Source organism: Balearica regulorum, chromosome 2 (assembly GCF_011004875.1).
Source record: "Balearica regulorum gibbericeps isolate bBalReg1 chromosome 2, bBalReg1.pri, whole genome shotgun sequence".
NCBI classification, from domain to species: domain Eukaryota; kingdom Metazoa; phylum Chordata; class Aves; order Gruiformes; family Gruidae; genus Balearica; species Balearica regulorum.
In genome coordinates this window covers 62,023,743-62,041,842 of record NC_046185.1, presented here as the reverse complement: position 1 = coordinate 62,041,842, position 18,100 = coordinate 62,023,743, and the positions used below count along the sequence as shown (strand labels likewise).

At 35.7% G+C, this 18,100-nt stretch overlaps 1 protein-coding gene across 1 annotated transcript in view; it reads left to right on the top strand.

Annotated features, from left to right (window-relative positions):
• The window catches only part of RTTN (rotatin), an 85,261-nt gene extending 73,669 nt beyond the window's left edge, over window positions 1-11,592 (top strand). Inside the window, exons 43-49 of the mRNA XM_075744528.1 lie at window positions 1,811-1,888; window positions 3,328-3,454; window positions 5,255-5,454; window positions 7,322-7,589; window positions 8,870-8,973; window positions 9,337-9,406; window positions 11,129-11,592. Of these exons, the coding sequence (XP_075600643.1) occupies window positions 1,811-1,888; window positions 3,328-3,454; window positions 5,255-5,454; window positions 7,322-7,589; window positions 8,870-8,973; window positions 9,337-9,406; window positions 11,129-11,211 (930 nt within the window). The 3' untranslated portion in view covers window positions 11,212-11,592. The remainder of the gene's footprint in view (window positions 1-1,810; window positions 1,889-3,327; window positions 3,455-5,254; window positions 5,455-7,321; window positions 7,590-8,869; window positions 8,974-9,336; window positions 9,407-11,128) is intronic.
• The last annotated feature ends 6,508 nt before the right edge of the window (window positions 11,593-18,100 follow it).

Below are 18,100 nucleotides of genomic sequence, written 5' to 3'. Positions count from 1 at the left end.
TTATGGTCAGTGAGGTTGAAGTCAGCTGGTTCTTTATATTTCTTGGGTTGAGAAGGGGGATACTGGGTACATTTACTCCTCTGCTAAATGTACAAGGAATTTAAAACTTGAAAGAAATTGAAGGAAAGGAGCCTCTGAGAAAGGTCAGAAAGACTGTTTATGTTTAATTAAGAATTCTTTGAAAGAGATTTGCAAAAGACTTTGTGGCCGATTTCGTGGCTGAGCTGGGAATGTAGGTTGCTACATCGTATGTAAGCATGCTGTACATTATATGTGATGCATAACAACAAGCAATCTAGTTTCACATGAGGCGAAACTGAGACATTGCTTTCACAGTCAGATTTAGCTGATCATTCACAAAAGTGCCCCTCAGCCTACTTCGAGGCACAGCTTTCAAAGTGAAGTTATCAGAGGTTCTTTTCTTAACTTTCTTTTCTTTTAACTGTTGGGGAAAAATGTGTTTGACCTAGCTTTATTCTCAGGGCGACCGAAGTACTTTACCTGAGATTCCTTTCCTCTCACAATAATTACAGTCATGCTAACCAAGGGCATGAAAAGTATTAACAAATAGCCAAGCTTTCAAAAAAAAAAAAAAAAACCCCACTCAAAGAGGACCTTATTAAAATCAAGATATCCTAAAATAAATAAACAAATAAAAACAGTACCATCAACATAATCTATAACTTTTTCAACTTCCTAGAAGTTTACACATTAAGAATAAGTTGTCGCTTGTGGCATTTTATGGGATTTAGTGCTATTTGTATTTATTAAATACATTAATACATATAGAAGTTCTTGAAGGAACTTCTTAGATTTAGCATTTTATTTAGTTAAAAATGAGACAAACCACTCAAAATGCGTTTGTGATGATGACTTGTGTATTTCTTTCATCTACTACACATGACTTTCATTAACTTTTTTGAGCTAGACTTTTACTTCATCTCTAAATGTCGTCAGCTGTACATGATATGATTTATAAGCGAGCATTGTTGCTTTACATTGCCCAAGATTAAGCATGAATCCTATTTCACATTTTTGTTCCTTTATCCTTGGTAAAACAGAAATAGTCTCCTGTGGTGAACAAACTTAGTGGAATTTGATCTTCTTTCACAAATGGTTTAGTATGTCAACCATACAGAAGTGAGGTCAGCCATCATTAGTCTTTTAATGTCACAGCACTATCATGAAGATAGGTATTTTGTTTACTTATTCTATAGTACCCCACTGTCCAAAGGTCTGGATTTATCTTTGTAATATTCTTATCAAGTTGGAAACTATTTCTGTTATTAAGGATAGGGAACTAAGACACTGAGAATATAAGGATGGATTGGTCTGACCAAATGTAGAGATCTGCAAGACAGAGATAGTTTATCCTTGTTTTTATCCAAGGAAGAAAAATAGGTGCTTCTAGGTAGTGATTCATTTGACTTGTTTTAGATGTCTGCTTTAGGATGGAACAAATACCTAGAAAGTATTCCCACCCATTCTTCATTAGTTGTAAGAGAAATGGAGCTCCACATTGCAGGTCTCTGCATTTAGCCAGATTAGTGCTCCTAGAAAATAGTATCCGTGGGTTATAAAGAGAGATGAGGATGACTCCAAGTGAGTTATTTATAAATGTCTTTAGTATACATGTTTAAAGCTAGCTGAGATTAATCCTACCTGAGATCAGAAGGGAACTCTGCTGAAGAGATATGACCTGAATGTTGATGCCTTAGATTTGTACCTGTCCTTTGAAATCTCTTTCCTCCTTGTACAAAATTAATTCTGGTCTTATGTTGATGATCTTCAAATATTTTTCTCTGGATAGGAGGATAACCTTATCAAGCAGTTACGGCGTTCTATGCAGCTCCTCAGAAACTGCCTCTTTCAAAATGAAGAATGCAAAGTAAGTATTCTTATATTGAAATAATATGAGCACATTCAGTTAGTGAATGAAGATAATTTTTTTCTACTTTGAAATTATTTTCAAGCTGGCTAAATTTAAGCTTGATAATGCAAAGAAACACTGCAAATCTTATTATTATTGCCACCTCCTAAGAATATTTCATACATGCATTAGGAACTCAATGTTCACATTGAAACATCATCTTCCAAAGGTTTCAAATGGCTATCATCCTTTATACACACTTCTGCTTTGCTTAAATCAATAATTCCAGTTTTCAAAGCATATAATGTGAAAAATGGATGTGGATAAAAGCATGATGCCACAAGAAAGGCATGTAAGAGATACACTTCACATCTTTCCTCTCCTTATTCCTCTCTCCTTTTTCCTTTCCCTTTCTGAAAGAAAAAAAAAAAAAACAAACAAACAACAAACCTTAAATAATAATTTACCAGTCACTTTTCTTTGAGTTAAATTCCACTAATCCTGAAAGGTACAGTTTTGGTTTCATCTTGATTTTGGGTTTGGGGTGGGTTTTTTTTTTTTGCTTTTCATAATTTTTCTTGCTCAGAATCTTGTTTTGAATTTCTTCTTTTCATTTCACATTCTTTGTCTTTTTCTCTATGCTTTTCAATTTCTTTTCTATTTCATTTCTTCTGCCAACCTCTTTTTTCCACGGGGAAAAAAATACTACATTACTTTTTTTCATTCTTTTCTGTATTCTTTCTTTCTTATCACTGTTCTTCCTCTTTCTTATTGTGGATATACCTTTCACACATTTATTTCCATTTTTTCTTTCACAGTTTAATTTGTCTTGGCATTGTGATACAACTTGTGTTACTTTTAGCAAATGCATTGCTGAAACCACAAGATTTCCAGATCTTCCAGAAGTAGCCCTACTGAGGACATGTGTTAGCATCTTTTTTGAATACATAACACCACACAAATTATGGGCCTGAATAAACCGTCTGGTTATCCCTAAGGTCCCAATAACTTGGTTGTACCATAATCTCAGATAATCATGGAATATTTTTCGGAGTCTGCAGAGACAGTTGCTTAGAGGAGAGAAGGAGATTGTTGTTGATAACTGAAGTTTTCTGTTGTTTGCTCTGTAGAAATGCACTCTTCTATTTCCATGCTTTTTGAGTTCCAATAATTAGTTTAGTTGAAGCAGAATAAAACTTTAGAATAGGGAGCTCTTGAACAATCACAGTTGGAATGAAGAAATCTTTACTTTTGTTTGCATGTGTCTCAGTAATAAAAACATGTGTGCTGGTTTTGACTGGGATGGAAATGAGGGTGTCAGTTCTCTCTGTACAATCTTTTAAAGGAAACTGATGGGACACAATAAGATAAAAATATGCTTTTCTCATTCTATTTGTATTTAATTTTCGAAGTATTTCATAGTATAATAGTTTAAATTCTTCCTCATGTTCTTGTAGATGGCAGCACTCAAAGCTCATCTTGTTCCTGTTGTGCATTCACTCTGGCCGTGGTTTTTAATAGACGACTCCTCAATGCAAATAGTTCTGCATTTGCTTTGCGTCTACACTGCAAACTATCCTGCAGGTATAAGATTCACTCTATGATGTAATACATCAAAATATTTAACCAGAATAATTAAGACAGAAAAGCATAATAAAGAGAAAATAACATTTATTACTACTGTAAGTAGTAAGTACAAAAGCACTGGTCCATCAAAGTCTATCAAGAGTTTTGATTTTAATAGATTCAACACTTTTGTTCAGATCCTGTTTCAGTCTGTTGGATTTAGCAAGAGTACAATTGTATTAAAGGATTAAAGAGCATTTAATTCAAGCCATTATGTTTGAAGGTTACACTGAAAGTCCTGCCAAACTGAATAGTGTACTGTAGAAATACTACTCTAGGAATTCTCTCACAGAGCACACTGTGTCAGTACTTTTATACAGTTTGTACTTCAGCCCTTATTGAGAACATTCTGGTTTTGAAATATTCAGTAGTCTAATTTAATTCTGTATTAAATTTCTTCCATTCATTTATGCATTGGGCTCAGTAGCTTGTATTTGTATTTTTTTTCATAAGGATTCTCATCTTCATTTGAGGAAACCCTTTATTTCCATTGATGAGTAATTATCCCCACTACTAGAAGCCTGTTCTTCTTTCTAGTATGAATTTGTGTCATTCCATATCCTGGTTATTGACTCAGATAATGATTTGCTAGTGACTTGAAGAGACATATAAGTATCTGTTGATTTCTCTCTGTCAAGATACCATAAAAGAGTTAGCATGGTTAAAATATATTAACTGAACAGTCTGTGAGCTTTTTTGACCCTCTTTTAAGTTCATATCTCCAGACCTTAAATGAGCTTGTGATGCACTTTTTTTCATAAAGACTTTTTTTTTTTTTTAATGTGGACTGAAGAAAGGTCAAATATGTGTTAGTCAACCATAGGATATAAAATTAAAATGTAATATCCTGTGACGTGCTGGAAATTAAACTGAAATTCTGATGGTCTTTCTTGTTCCTTAACTCTGAGTGACTCTAGGCTGCATTTTTAATTTTCCTTGCTAGTTAAGAGCAAGTGGTTTTAGATGAATCATGTTTTTTCTTTCCGTTCAGAATAGTTGGCTTTTGAGGTGACCCAAACTTACCTACTCTGAACTGGTTAACCACTTCCCCTTAGTGTAGTCAGACAAAAAAATGCACGTAGAGGTTTGTAACAGTTAAAAACTGTCTCATTTTTATTTACTTTTGCCATGTAGGAAGTTAGCGTTGTTGCAGATGGCAAGTGCCGCTAAATCAAAAGGTATATATGCATATTTGTGAAGTATATATGCATATTTGTGCACAAACTTAGTTGTTCCCTGCCGCTGTATTAATTTGAGCTTGTAGCTCTGTAGCATAGGATTTTGCATGCTACTGTTGTACAAGGTCATGACAGATGCAGACAGCGCTTTTACTTCTCAGAAAAATATTTTAAGAAACTTATTAAACCTTTCAGAGAGACCTCTTTTTTCCGAACCGGTTTCAGAGGGTCCCTGCAGATTCTCATGCCAAATAATTGTATAGTGCTTTAAACATAATGTTCTGGGTTTTAAGGAGAGTTTCTGAGACGGAGCAATGTCTTCTCTTTAACAGCAGAATCGCCTCTTAGTTTTTAGAACAGTAGACACCTATTTCTGTCAACTGTCACATTCAGGCACAGTTCTATTCAAAGCATGTCCTGTTGATTTCACTGTGGTTCAAAGAACTAAAAAAACAAACAATCCTTTCAAAAGGCTCATCTCAGTCTTTGAGCTGTTAGACTGCTCTTTCTATGGGTTTGGGGGTTTTTTTGTTAATATATATGTGCATTTATCGTATGATAAACTTTTCATTTCTTTAAGGTTGTGCTTCGCTTTGTTGGGCCAGTAGTGGACAATCATCGCTTCCATCTGCACGAAGTGCAGCTGGCAATTCATTAATGCATAACATCTTGAAACTGGCTTCCCAAGTGTCAAATGATAACAGCCCGATTCAGCAGGTGGTCTTTTGTCTTCTTTCTAACCTTGCTCTGTCTCATGACTGCAAAGGCATTATTCAGAAGGTAAGTAAGTAATATTCTTGATTTTAGCAATATGATGGATGCATTTTCCTTTTTAGTAAACCCTCGTATTTCAGTATGGAGTGTCTTGTTTTTATGTAGAGATGCTTCTGTGAGAATCAAAACCACTGTGTCTCCTCAGTTAGTTATGTTACTGTTCCCTAAGTGCAGCATGTAATTCAGTCTTATTCATAGTCTGGACAGAAACAGCATATGGAACTACACAATTTTTGCTAGAGCTTTTTATAACCTCTCAGTTTCAGTGGGGTATAAACATCTTAATACCCATATATATTGATAGCAATCACTACTGGATCATGAAAGTGAGCATACAGTAGAACAAACTGCATGTGAATAAACAAGAAATTAAACATTGTATAAAACATTAGGTATACGGTGTGAAATATAATCTTTATAAAAATTATAGTCTTAGGGAAGGTGTCCTGCATGTCAGTAATTGGCTGTTAGGTAGAAGTCTATTCTTATATAAATATAAGTACTGTCTTTTCCATTTTCAATTTGTATATTGAATGATCCTTACTCTATTTCATCAAATGTTCTTTGAAAATTCTGTTTGGTTTAAATTTAACGTTGATCATTTAAATAAATTCAACACCTTGAGACAAGAAGTCAAACCATGTAGAAAACAGCTATAGTGGTGACATGATAAAACTAGCTAACACGACAGAAATTATGAAAAGTGTGTTTGTTTTTAGGATCTTTTGTAGTAATTTAATAATCACAACAATTTCAATTTACGTTAACAATGTTCTGTGCTTGGACCTAATTACCTGCTAGAAAAGGCAGGGACAAATATGATTTTTGTATGGTGCTAATTATGTAAAATCTGGTCATACAGTTACAAAATTGCTGATATTCAAACTTTTTGATAGAAACGAAGAGTTTGAGATCTTTTCTATGGTAGCTGTTCTGTTCTGTGAATTGTTTTGATTTTTGCTGTCTTCAGAGTTTCATTCTAGTGTGATGGTCTTCATTCGCTCTACTATGCTCTGCTTTTATAACTGTAAGCAATGCTGAATTACTAAGTCCATCTATGAAAATTAAATTACCAATATTATATTCATGTGAAGAAAACTATAAGTTTATATGCTAGATTATTTGCTTTCAACTAGATGCTTGTATGTGGTGTCAAGGGTCAGTGAGGTTGGGAATATTTAGTCAAGGACTTTTTTCATCACAAGAATGTTAGGTTAGAACATCTCTCTCTTGCAACAAGGGAATAGATTTTCACCTGCTCAGAATCTCCTTAAAGTGGTGGCAAACCCTGAGATTGGAAGCAGTAGCATATGCCATATCAACACACAGATCTTTTTCTTCAAAGCTTACAAAAATAGAGGACATTACTGTGACTGTCAGTGAGGGGGATGGGGTAGTTATGGGTCCCTTCCAACGCGAGATACTGTATGATTCTATGATAACTTTAACATTTACTAATAACACAAACAATAATAAATAAACAATCAAGAATATGTGAGTTAAGTAATGCATTGATTCACTTAAATTTCTTTTAGCTTATTTTTTGGGCAGAAACGCTAAGTGCAAAGCAAAAAGCTTATGTAGTGGTGGGAATTAGCCTTTAAAGAAATATATTGTGGTTTAGGTATCTAGACTGCATAAATTATTACAGAAGAAAATGTATTTTGCCATATTAACTTTTTAACCAATATGTGGATTCTTTTTTGTATATAATTCTTTCAAAAATCCTTGACTACTAATGGGTTCCCTGAAATATGTAAATGAAACATTAGTACTAGTTTTTGGTCAAGTGTACAGATTGGAAGGTCAAACAGCAGTGAACAAATCGTGGAATACTATAAATGCTAACATTCTTTTTTCTTCATTCTGACAGAGTAACTTCCTGCAGAACTTTTTGTCCCTTTCATTACCAAAAGGAAGTCATAAAAATACTGGTAATGTGTCTACTCTTTGGCTAAAGCTGCTACTGAACATATCTTTTGGAGAAGATGGACAGCAGATGATCATGAAGATAAATGGGTTTTTAGACCAGATTGTGGAAATGTGTAAATACAAACACAAGAGCAGCCAACATCTAGCACTTCTTATTCTACATAATATATGTTTTAGTCCAACTAATAAACCAAAGATATTAGCCAATGGTAAGTATCTAAAGGGTATACAAGCTATTTTACTCTGAGAATATTGTGTCTTCCAAAATACCATATTTTCATTGCAATTTGGGTTACTGACCAAGAACTCAATATTGTTATTTAGAAAAGCATTTTTATAAAAAGTATTTTTGTAGAAGTAATTATAGAAACATATATTTTGGCAGAAAACAATTAAATTGAGAATACATAGCAAAAGGAAAAGCAAGTAAATAGTTTAAAAAAAAGATCAAGATTTATTGTGAGACTAATCATTTGAATAAAGTAACACATTATGAATGAAAGGATTTTTTCAGTTTTCTCAAACAGCCATTTTTTCCGGGGTGGGGTGTTGCAGGATTGCTTGTGTCAGTTTGAAATAATGTACTTTAGAAATTTTTTTTTTAAAATATTTCTACCATGGAAGTTCCTATCTTTCCGTTGGACAAAACCTTATTAGCTCCTGCAAGTCATGGGTGTTGAGACAAACTATTTTTTGTTCTGTCATGTGCAGAAAACATTTGATAATGATAAAGTTATGATCATGGCATATATATTTAATGTAACAACATGAACAGAACTTTTTTCTCAGTTGTTTACAAAAGGCGTATTTCCTTCTCCCATTTAATTGCATAGAAAATGCTCCTATCTTTGTTGAAAGTTCTCAGCAAGTTTTCCATAGTGTCTGTTCTTTTCATTTTTGTCCCCAAGCTGCTGATTTGCTACCTTAATTAAGCATACCTTATTCAGTTACATAATGTGTGAATTTTTACTATGAAGTGGACAAGCAGACTTCAAGAGTCTGGCTTCAGAGCAAGGCTAGGAAATTAAGGCACCAACAGTGGGGTGGCAAATATTTCTCATTGGTTACAAATCATTACATAATAAGTACTGAGGAAAGTAGAAACATCTTAATTTTCATCCTGATGTGACTCCAGTTGTGGCTACTGGAAGCTATAAAACAGTTTCATGGCTTACTCAGTCACTATGCGCAGCGGATGACTGTATATAACATGCATGTTTTATTACTGATGGCTTCATTTTTTAGCATTGCTTGGTTTTGTTTTGCTATATTCTTTTCAACATTTCTTTCAATGTAGTCTGCCAATTTTGTGAGCATATTTAAATTTAATTAATTTGATAATAAAGTTTCTGTAATTCCTCTGCCATACCAATACTTGTCAGAAATAAGTGTCCTCCAAGTATCAAAATACTGAGATGTGTAAATATATTTGTATGCTTTTGATGATATTCTCTAGATGAGCGGGTTGGGGTTTTTTTTGTCTCATTAGATAAAGCGGTTTCAGTACTGTCTGCCTGTTTGGAAAGTGATAGTTGTGCTGTTCGGAGAATAGGAGCAGCTTCGCTTTGGGCTTTGCTTCACAACTATCAGAAGGTTAGTATTTGAGAAATACTTGAAAAAATTGTAATGTTACTTTTATTATGCTGTAAATCATACAGTAACCTTTAAATAGAAATAAAGTTTGCAGCAGCAGTTCCATTTTATTATTTTAAGTAATAAATAGCTGCTCAGGTTAGGAGGTTGAACGACACGGTAAGGAAGCAGCTTGTTCTCTGCGATTTCTGACTGCTTATATAAATGCAATCTGTATGATGATGCAGTCATACGCTAATTCTACAATTTCTGCATCTCATGTTCTGCTGAATTACTGTCATTTTCTAAACTTTGCTGTTAAATTGTGAACATGTGGGGAAGAAAGTCAAGTAAGTGTATTTTATGTGTTTGCATGCGCTACAGGCAAAAGTGACTTTGAAGAATCCATCAATAAGGAGAAGAATAGATGAGGCTTATTCTTCAGTGAAGAAAAGTAAGTCTTACTTCCAACTAATGCCAATTCTGTATTTTTCCATGAGGTAGATCATTAATACATGCCAATTTGTATGATGACAATAAGTTTATGTTGTGCTACTAGTTCTTGAAATTACACTTTTATCTCTAAAATCATGAGTAGTTACATAGCTTATGGTTAGGCATCTCATAAATACAGATATAGGAAAAAATGCCTTTTGGTTAGGAAATTATAAATAAGACCTCAGGTAATTGCTGAGGTTGGTTTGTAAAAAAGGTCTGATGGTGCTTGCAGCAAAATGCTTTTTTTGCACAGTACACTTCTGTGTTAATTCTTAAATTTAGCAATAAGAAAAATTGTTCATTTAGCATTGAGTTTGCTTAACAGTGCTCAACCTCAATGTGTTCAGCCACATGGAGGAGGGATCAGAACAGATCATCATGCCAGTCTTAAAATGCTGTACCATGAGTTAGCTTCAGAAAGGCTTGAGTTTTTTACTCAAGTAACTGAACATAACTATTATTCAAATAGTTACTGTATGATAGGTTGCTATCTTCAGCTCAAGAGCATTAATTTTGAAAGATGTTCAAACACTGGTCTGTAGCTGGAGCTTCAGTAGCTAATAATGGGTTTATTGGTTGTCACGTCACTCTGATCTTGCGAAAACATGTAAATGTCTCAGTTTAAGCCAATGAGTTTTCCTACTGATTTTAATTGCTCTGTAAATGTATTCAAATAGGTTTATCAGTTGGGGGGCTTATAATACCAAGTTCCAGTGCACAATAGAAGTGCCAAAAATTTCTGCCTAGATTGATCAGTGTTTGTCAGTGTCCTAGTAAGAAGGAACTGTATTTCTGCTAGAACATCTCATGATATTTCTTCCCATGCTGTCAGCCAAATCCATTGATTTTTGTCAATGTACTGTTGTTTCAAACTCATCCTTTACTAAGTCAACCATTAAGCATAACAGAATGCAACACTTCAAGTACTGATAGTGTGTTAATAAATAGATACGTTTATATTGTTCTTTATAGCATATTTACCACTGATAAGAGACTTTTCAAAATATTACATTGGATCAACAAGGTAGAAATATGCAACTTTTACAGAGTAGCACCTTTTGTAGCTTTGATCCCTGTTTATTTATGTACTACTTTACAACATAAAGTCCTAGACTGAAAGATTGATTTTTTTAAGTCAGTAAACATTTAAAGATCAAAATATTGAGTATAAAAGATTTTGTGCGATTGTAATTGTTACAGATTACAGTCATAGAAAGTAAGTTATCATCAATATTTTCCTGCATTAAGGTTCTCATTTAGCCTACACTATAAAGCTTTGATCACTTTACAGTGATAATTGGGCTAAAATAGTAGATGGTTCTTCTGAGTACAAGTGGGGGAATTTTTAAACATATCTATTGTTATTTTTTCATCAGGAGAAGTTTGGGCAAGAACAAGGCATGACCTCATTGTAACACAGTATAGTCAAACCTTTGATTGTTACAACTAAGCAGGGGCTTGGAAAGCTGCTAAAAAAAATCTAGTCTTTTAAAACAAAACAAAAAACCCCAAACTTTGCAACATACAGTATTAGTACTTGTTTTGCTACTCATAATGTAGAGGTTAAGATCATAAAATAGCATGATTTCTAGCAAGGCGTTTGATGTGATCTTTGGAAAAAATCACTTAATATTAAGAAACAACCAGAAGTTCAAATCTTGTTTTTTCTTCCTTTTAGCTACTCCACAGCCAGAAGAAAATGAGCTACATGCCTACTATTTAAAATGCTTAGAGAATATAGTGCAGCTTCTTGATTGTTAATGATCATCAGATGACTTCTCATGTTGAAACTGGACGGCTTATTCAATGGGAGCCTGGAATTTAAAGAACACACTTCTCATTCATGGATTTGTGGCAGCAGCATATATGCCATGGAAGAAATTTATGAAGCTTTTGAGGAAGGAGTTCATCACTTTGAATTGAAGAAATTGCACTACATGTGGTTCAAACTATTTCTACTGTAATCCCAATGGGAAATTGTAATGATGCTACTATGTAAAGTATGTACACAGAAGGAGGAATGTACAGAGGGAAAAGGATGTGAAAAATCAGTAATCTTCTTAAATTATGCACTGAAATTGTTACTGTAAAGTATTAGAATTGCTGTTTTGGATTGGTCTTAATAAAGGTGTTTTTAATTGAGATCAGAATTTGTCATCGGTGGATTGTATTTTGTAATGTTGCAGACGTGCACAGATTCAAGAACTGAAAATATTTGCAGTCGTGATGTGTTATACCTATTAGATATAGAACAGCAAGGTGTATGTTTTAGTTTTGAAGGAGTTTTCAGTTCAAAACGCTGCATTTTTTTTAAGATGCTAACAATTGAAAAAGAGCTCTCAATTGCTGATATTACAGGTGACAGTTATGTAAATATAGCAGTTTGTTTGGAGTATGAGGTATGTGCATCATTTTTAGTTAGTTATGTTACAATGTTGTAGAAAATATTTGAAACATAATCTGTTGGGTTCCAATTTATAAGCACTTCAAATCTTTTTCTTGAGGCAAAAACCAGTCTGTTAGCCAGGGCTGTGTTTACTTTGAACTGCTACTATGTAACTATTGTCAGGCGCTTTTCCAGTCCTCTGTGCTAAATGAGTTTGAGAGAAAAATACATTGGTGCCCGAGCACATGACAGTTTTGCTGAACATGCTCCTGAAATACCTAGCAGGGTTTTTAGGTTTCCCTCAACACAAAGTTTTTGGTTTATGTCAGGGACATATAAAGGTGAGCAAATAGAAAGCAAAACTTGGGTAACATCTCTAAAAGAGGTGTAGCAAGGCCATGTCTACCTGTAATTAGTCTTTTCTTCCTAAGCAGGTTATGAAAGTATTTTCCACCAACAGAGGGGATTGTTTTGTTTGTTTTGTGATTCTTACAGCGTGTGACTTGATATTATTCAGCTGACATAAGCATGATGCTTATAGTGGCTGGATTAAATCATTGCTAGAAATGTAATTATCGGCTAACCTCCCACTCCTCCACCAAACAAAAATCAAGGATAGACCACCAGAGCCTCTTTTCCACTTGATACATTGCATAACTACTGTAACTGCTGAAGTGGTTGTAAAATTATGTCATGCTCATCCCATAGTGTTGCAGAAGAGTAAGCTGTGGGGCAGGAGAGCACTCAACAACAGACAGCTCTGCAAGTCAGCATTTGCTGCCCGCTCTTGGTCAGGGGGTCTCTTCCCTTCAAATTAGCAAGTGCCAATTCTCTTCAGAGATTTATGTTTCAACATACTTGACCCCAAATACTTCTCTCATAAATCAGGTTGTAAGTCAAGATGCACATTGCTTGCCAGTTTGCTTTCTTTTCCAGAGAGACAAAAAATGAAAGCACTCATTACCAAATGAATTCCAGTGGAAGTAACCACTTGGCAAGGATGGTGAGAGCTCTCTCAAAGTGTAGAAACACACCTTGATCTAGTGAGGTGAAATAGGGCTGCATAGTTGAAAGACGTCATTAAATGCAAGTACAATATAATAAGAACATAGAAGAACTGGATGCTTGTTTTCTATTAAACATTTCTATTCTATTGAACTGTACAAATTGTTGAAGAAATTATTCATATTGAAAAATCCAGATAAATTGCTGATACATTTGTTGTTACAGTAAACCTTAGTGCAAGTGCTGTGTCTATCCCAAAATGAGCATAGATCTAACCCCTGTTTTCTCAGTATTTTGCAACATTTTACAATTGTGGGAGGCAACTGCAGCGATGGCATAAGTAAATACTTACGTTTGGTGTTACTGCTTAGGAAAGTCAAAACAATTTTTAGCCTCTAAGGGCACGTACATCAAATCTCTATCTTCACTTTGTGTATAAAGTCTTGACAAAATACTTAAATTTTTTGTCCTTCAAGAATAAGAAAAGATTTTTTAAAATTTATTTAAAGGGCAGCAAGTTCATCACCTTTTCCTTCAAAAATCGAGAACGTACAGCAGCTGCATCCCATCTCCCTGCACGTTAACAAAGAGGTGGGTTATAAAACGTAAATGAGTATAATTTCTGTTCACTGGCACTTAGACTAGCACAAATAGCCTCACAATAACCTTTAGTCTTAATAGCTTTCATGAAAGAAAATTAAAATAATGAGAGCTCATTCACAATTAAACTTAATTTCAGAATTTTGGAGATACATCTGTTTTCAAGGATGTGGTATTTATCATGTTTGGGTTTTCAAAGAAAATTAAATCCCAAAATACCTTCAAATTTTAAGAGCTATAAAATAATTTCTTATCCTACAGAGGAAAGTGCAATTAAAGTGGAGATGGATTCCCTTAATAGACTATAGAATTTAAATAATGTTCAGTGTGTGCATCTAGTTTCTCTAATAAAAGGCATGGCCATGCCTGCTAGGAGTCTTGGAAGTCCTTATCCAGGAGAACACCATTAACGTTTGCACTAACTGCAGATATATTATGCTCTTGGTTGCTTTATCTTGTATGATAAGTTTGTAATCAAGAAAGAAGTTATTTTAAATTCAAAAGAGATATGCACATAAAATCCACTGCAAATGAGGCTTTCAGATTTTTCAAGACTGATGTGTCATCTATTGCATGTTCAAAACTTTCAAAGAAATAGTTTTTGCTTGAGTGGTTAACAAATTGTGGATTAAACGTAAATCATTTAATTTAGGTTGTGTGTGCAGAGACATTTAGTCATGACTTGCTGTTGAAGTTTTCAAACCTTTGAGTAATAGATTTTCAAGTCTATTTGAAAATTCTCAGAGAAAGATTTCATGTATGAGAAAGGCACTATTTTTACTTTTCCAGCAAAGCTATGGTGCTATGGATTCTCCTCACTCAGTCAGAGCAACTACACAGGCCCTGGTGGAGTTTTTCATTAGTTCCTCTCTGTACCAGTTTGCAAATTACAGCAATTACAGGCTTCTGGCTCCAGTGGAATGATGGAGTAGTACTGGCCAGACTGGGCAGGGGAATTTTCTATACCGAGATTTTGGCCCAGCTTTGTATAAGATTTTCCCTTCACAGTCAGGTAGAAGCTACTGTGACAGCTTCTCAAATCTGATTGTCCTCCAGAGAAGTGTTTTACTGTCTTCTAGGGGGGGAAAAAACGCAATGATTAGCAGACACCTGAAGATTGCTGTCCTCTAGGGAGTCTGGGGACACTCTACAGTTCACTTGAGGCTTTTTATGGTCATAAAAACATACGTGATACCTTCAAATCTTTCCCCCAGAGGGCCTCCTACAGTAATCATTTACAGCTACACCGCTGTGCTAGCAGTCATACTACCATCACTTTAGAGGAGAGTGAGTTGTGGTAAATACAATTTCACAACACCTCAATATTTTTTTTAGCTCATCTTTTCTCTCCTGGGCCATGCTGTAGAAGATGTGCATTCTTTGTTTATCACCACTTCCTCATTTTTTGGTGAATACCTGACCTCATTCAGCAGTTCTGCATGGTCCTGGGCCTTCCCAAGAGCTGGTTCGTCTCCCTGTTGTGTAACCCAGAAGGATTTGGCCCCATGGAGGAGGGTCGGTCTGTGCCCTCTGGCCTCAGTGCCAACTACTCTTGGGCACATCTTATTTTTGTAACTGGTGTTTTAGGTGCTGAAGATTAACAGTAGGGATTTTACAGTTCGGTTTGGTATTCAGCTGCATGTTCCACCCACTAACCTTATCTCAGCCACCACTACCTTTACAAGGAAAAAAAAAAAGGTACGGTGTGAAAGCTGGCCCCATTTTCTGGGAGGACTTGCTTTCCTGCATCCAAAATGGAGAGTGTCGGTCTGTATTGGATTTACTCCAAACAAACGTGCTCAGGTTCACAAATGTACTCATTCTTTGTAAACTTAGGGACCCATTCTGAATCATCAATCCGGATATTATATTGTCATTCCAGCTTCTTGATTGTTTGCCAGTGGGACTATGAAGTTTTACATTTTTAGATCTTGGTCCTTACTGTTTAGTATATGTGTGCAAGTCTGCAGAGCAGAAATATAATTTTAATATAAATCAATACTGCATATGATTTTTGCATTCACTTCTATAATTTTATTAAAATTGGAAATGTTGGGAAATGCCGTTAGAAGGGTTTTTCATAAATATGTGATGGAGCTGTTTGGAAAGAGGTTCATTTTTTTGTTGCACAGAATGTTTATGTTTCTTTTCCACTTGAGTTGAAAATAAAAATAATCTGTTTTATAAAGAAATCTCAGGAGACTCATAAATAGATTTTTGATTAATATTACATTTTTATGATTTATTTTTTATATATTTTTTAGATGTTTATATTTTTTTAGAGAAGTCTAATAAACTTTCAGTAACTTCAATACTGGTGTTTTTATGTTTTTATTCTCTTTCTTTTCCTCTGTTGTGGCTTACTGACGCACCATTATCTACCTTTTAGATCCAATAATGCATTATTTAGAGCCTAAAAAATGTAATTTTTTTCTGGCCAGCAATTCTATCTAATACATGAATCTTGAATTTGATTTGCCATTTCTAATTCTTCCCATTATGAACAATTATACGATTTAAATTATCAGCCATTATTATCAAACTAGTCTGAAATAGAATGTTGATTTTTTTTAAAAAATTATACAAGAACCAAGCACCTTTTGATATTTCTTGTTCTTTTATTGAAAAGCACATGCATTATTACAATTTTTTATTGCTCTTTATTTTTTCTAAAGCAGCATCTGTTGTTTCGTCTGCTTTCCCCAACTGAAGACCAACATTCATGTGATTTCAATGAAATCTCAGAGGTTTACAGTAATTCCTGCTACTGCATGCAACTGATGATTTTCAAGAAGCTAGCGGGTGTCTGTTGGTCTGTGGTTTTACAAAGGATCAATGACACATACAAGACCCTTTTGGTATTTCTAACCTGTCAGACATATGCCCTGCATCTTGGAGAATATACTTTTCTCTGCAAAAAGCTGAAAACTTTGCTAAACTTGCTTTCTTCCCTTGCAAATCCAGTGCAAGAAATTATCAAAATAAATAGTTGTCACATTTATCACAAGCAAAAATATTTTATTAATGCTAAATTATGCATATTAACAATGATGCAATGTTCTAAGTACTTTACCCAAATGTATCACTGCATGCAGTGCTTTAAACCTGCAAGCAAGATTTCACAGAATCATAGAATGGTTTGTGTTTGAAGGGACCTTAAAGACCATCTAGTTCCAACCCCCCCTGCTGCGGGCAGGGACACCCTCCACTAGACCACGTTGCCCAAAGCCCCATCCAACCTGGCCTTGAACACTTCCAGGGATGGGGCATCCACAGCTTCTCTGGGCAACCTGTTCCAGTGCCTCACCACTCTCACAGTAAAGAATTTCTTCCTAATATCTAATTTAAATCTACCTTCCCTCAGTTTACACCCATTACCCCTTATCTTATCGCTACATGCCCTTGTAAACCGTCCCTCTCCAGCTTTCTTCTAGACCCCCTTCAGGTACTGGCTAAGGCTGCAATTAGATCTCCCCAGAGCCTTCTCTTCTCCAGGCTGAACAACCCCAACTCTCTCAGCCTGTCCTCATAGGAGAGGTGCTCCAGCCCTCTGATCAGCTTTGTGGCCTCCTCTGGACTCACTCCAACAGCTCCATGTCTCTCCTGTACTGGAGCCCCCAGAGCTGGACGCAGTACTCCAGGTGGGGTCTCACAAGAGCGGAGTAGAGGGGCAGGATCACCTCCCTCGACCTGCTGGTCAAACCTCTTTTGATGCAGCCCAGGACACGGTTGGCTTTCTGGGCTGCAAGCGCACACTGCCGGCTCATGTTGAGCTTCTCCTCAACCAATACCCCCAAGTCCTTCAGGGCTGCTCTCAATCCATTCCTCACTCAGCCTGTAGTTGTGCTTGGGATTGTGCTGACCCACGTGCAGGACCTTGCACTTGGCCTTGTTGAACTTCATGCAGTTCGCACGGGCCCACCTCTCCAGCCTGTCAAGGTCCCTCTGGATGGCATCCCTTCCCTCCAGCGTGTCGACCACACCACACAGCTTGGTGTCGTCGGCAAACTTGCTGAGGGTGCGCTCAATCCCACTGTCCGTGTTGCCATGTTCTTTGTTTGTATTGGAATACTTGTTTAATAAGCATTTTGTAGCAAACAAAAAATTTCCAAATGTGGAATCTGATGTAGCTGATTAGGAATAATCTTCCATTATCTCATGTGTGGTATTTAATTTACTTGGATGTTGTGAGACTTTACAGGATATGATGGAAAAAACCCAAAACCAAAACAAACCACTTTCAAAATTGAAATAAGCAATATCCTCAAAACTCAATAGCTATTTCACTGTCAACTTCTGCTAGGAGAGAACCAGCTTAAGTCTTGCACAGCTGAGATCATAAGCCATGAGGACGTAGAGTTGAACCTAACCTCAAAGTGACAGGGCAGACTGCATTCACCCACATCTCTTACACCGATTCACTTTATTTAGAACAGGAAAGCTCTGGCTGAATGCAGTTTCTAGTGTTATTGATAAGAAGGAAAAACTGTAACCAAGTTCCAATTTGTTTGTTGCTTCTGTCTGAAAATGAGGGAAAAGTTGGTTTAGGCGTGCCTTAAATATTCTCGGTCCATTGCTGACAAGGATAGGTGGAAGCCTATTGTCTTTGATTTGTGAACCGGTTTAGTGCAGTACAGATTCAGCTGGACAGAATTTTTT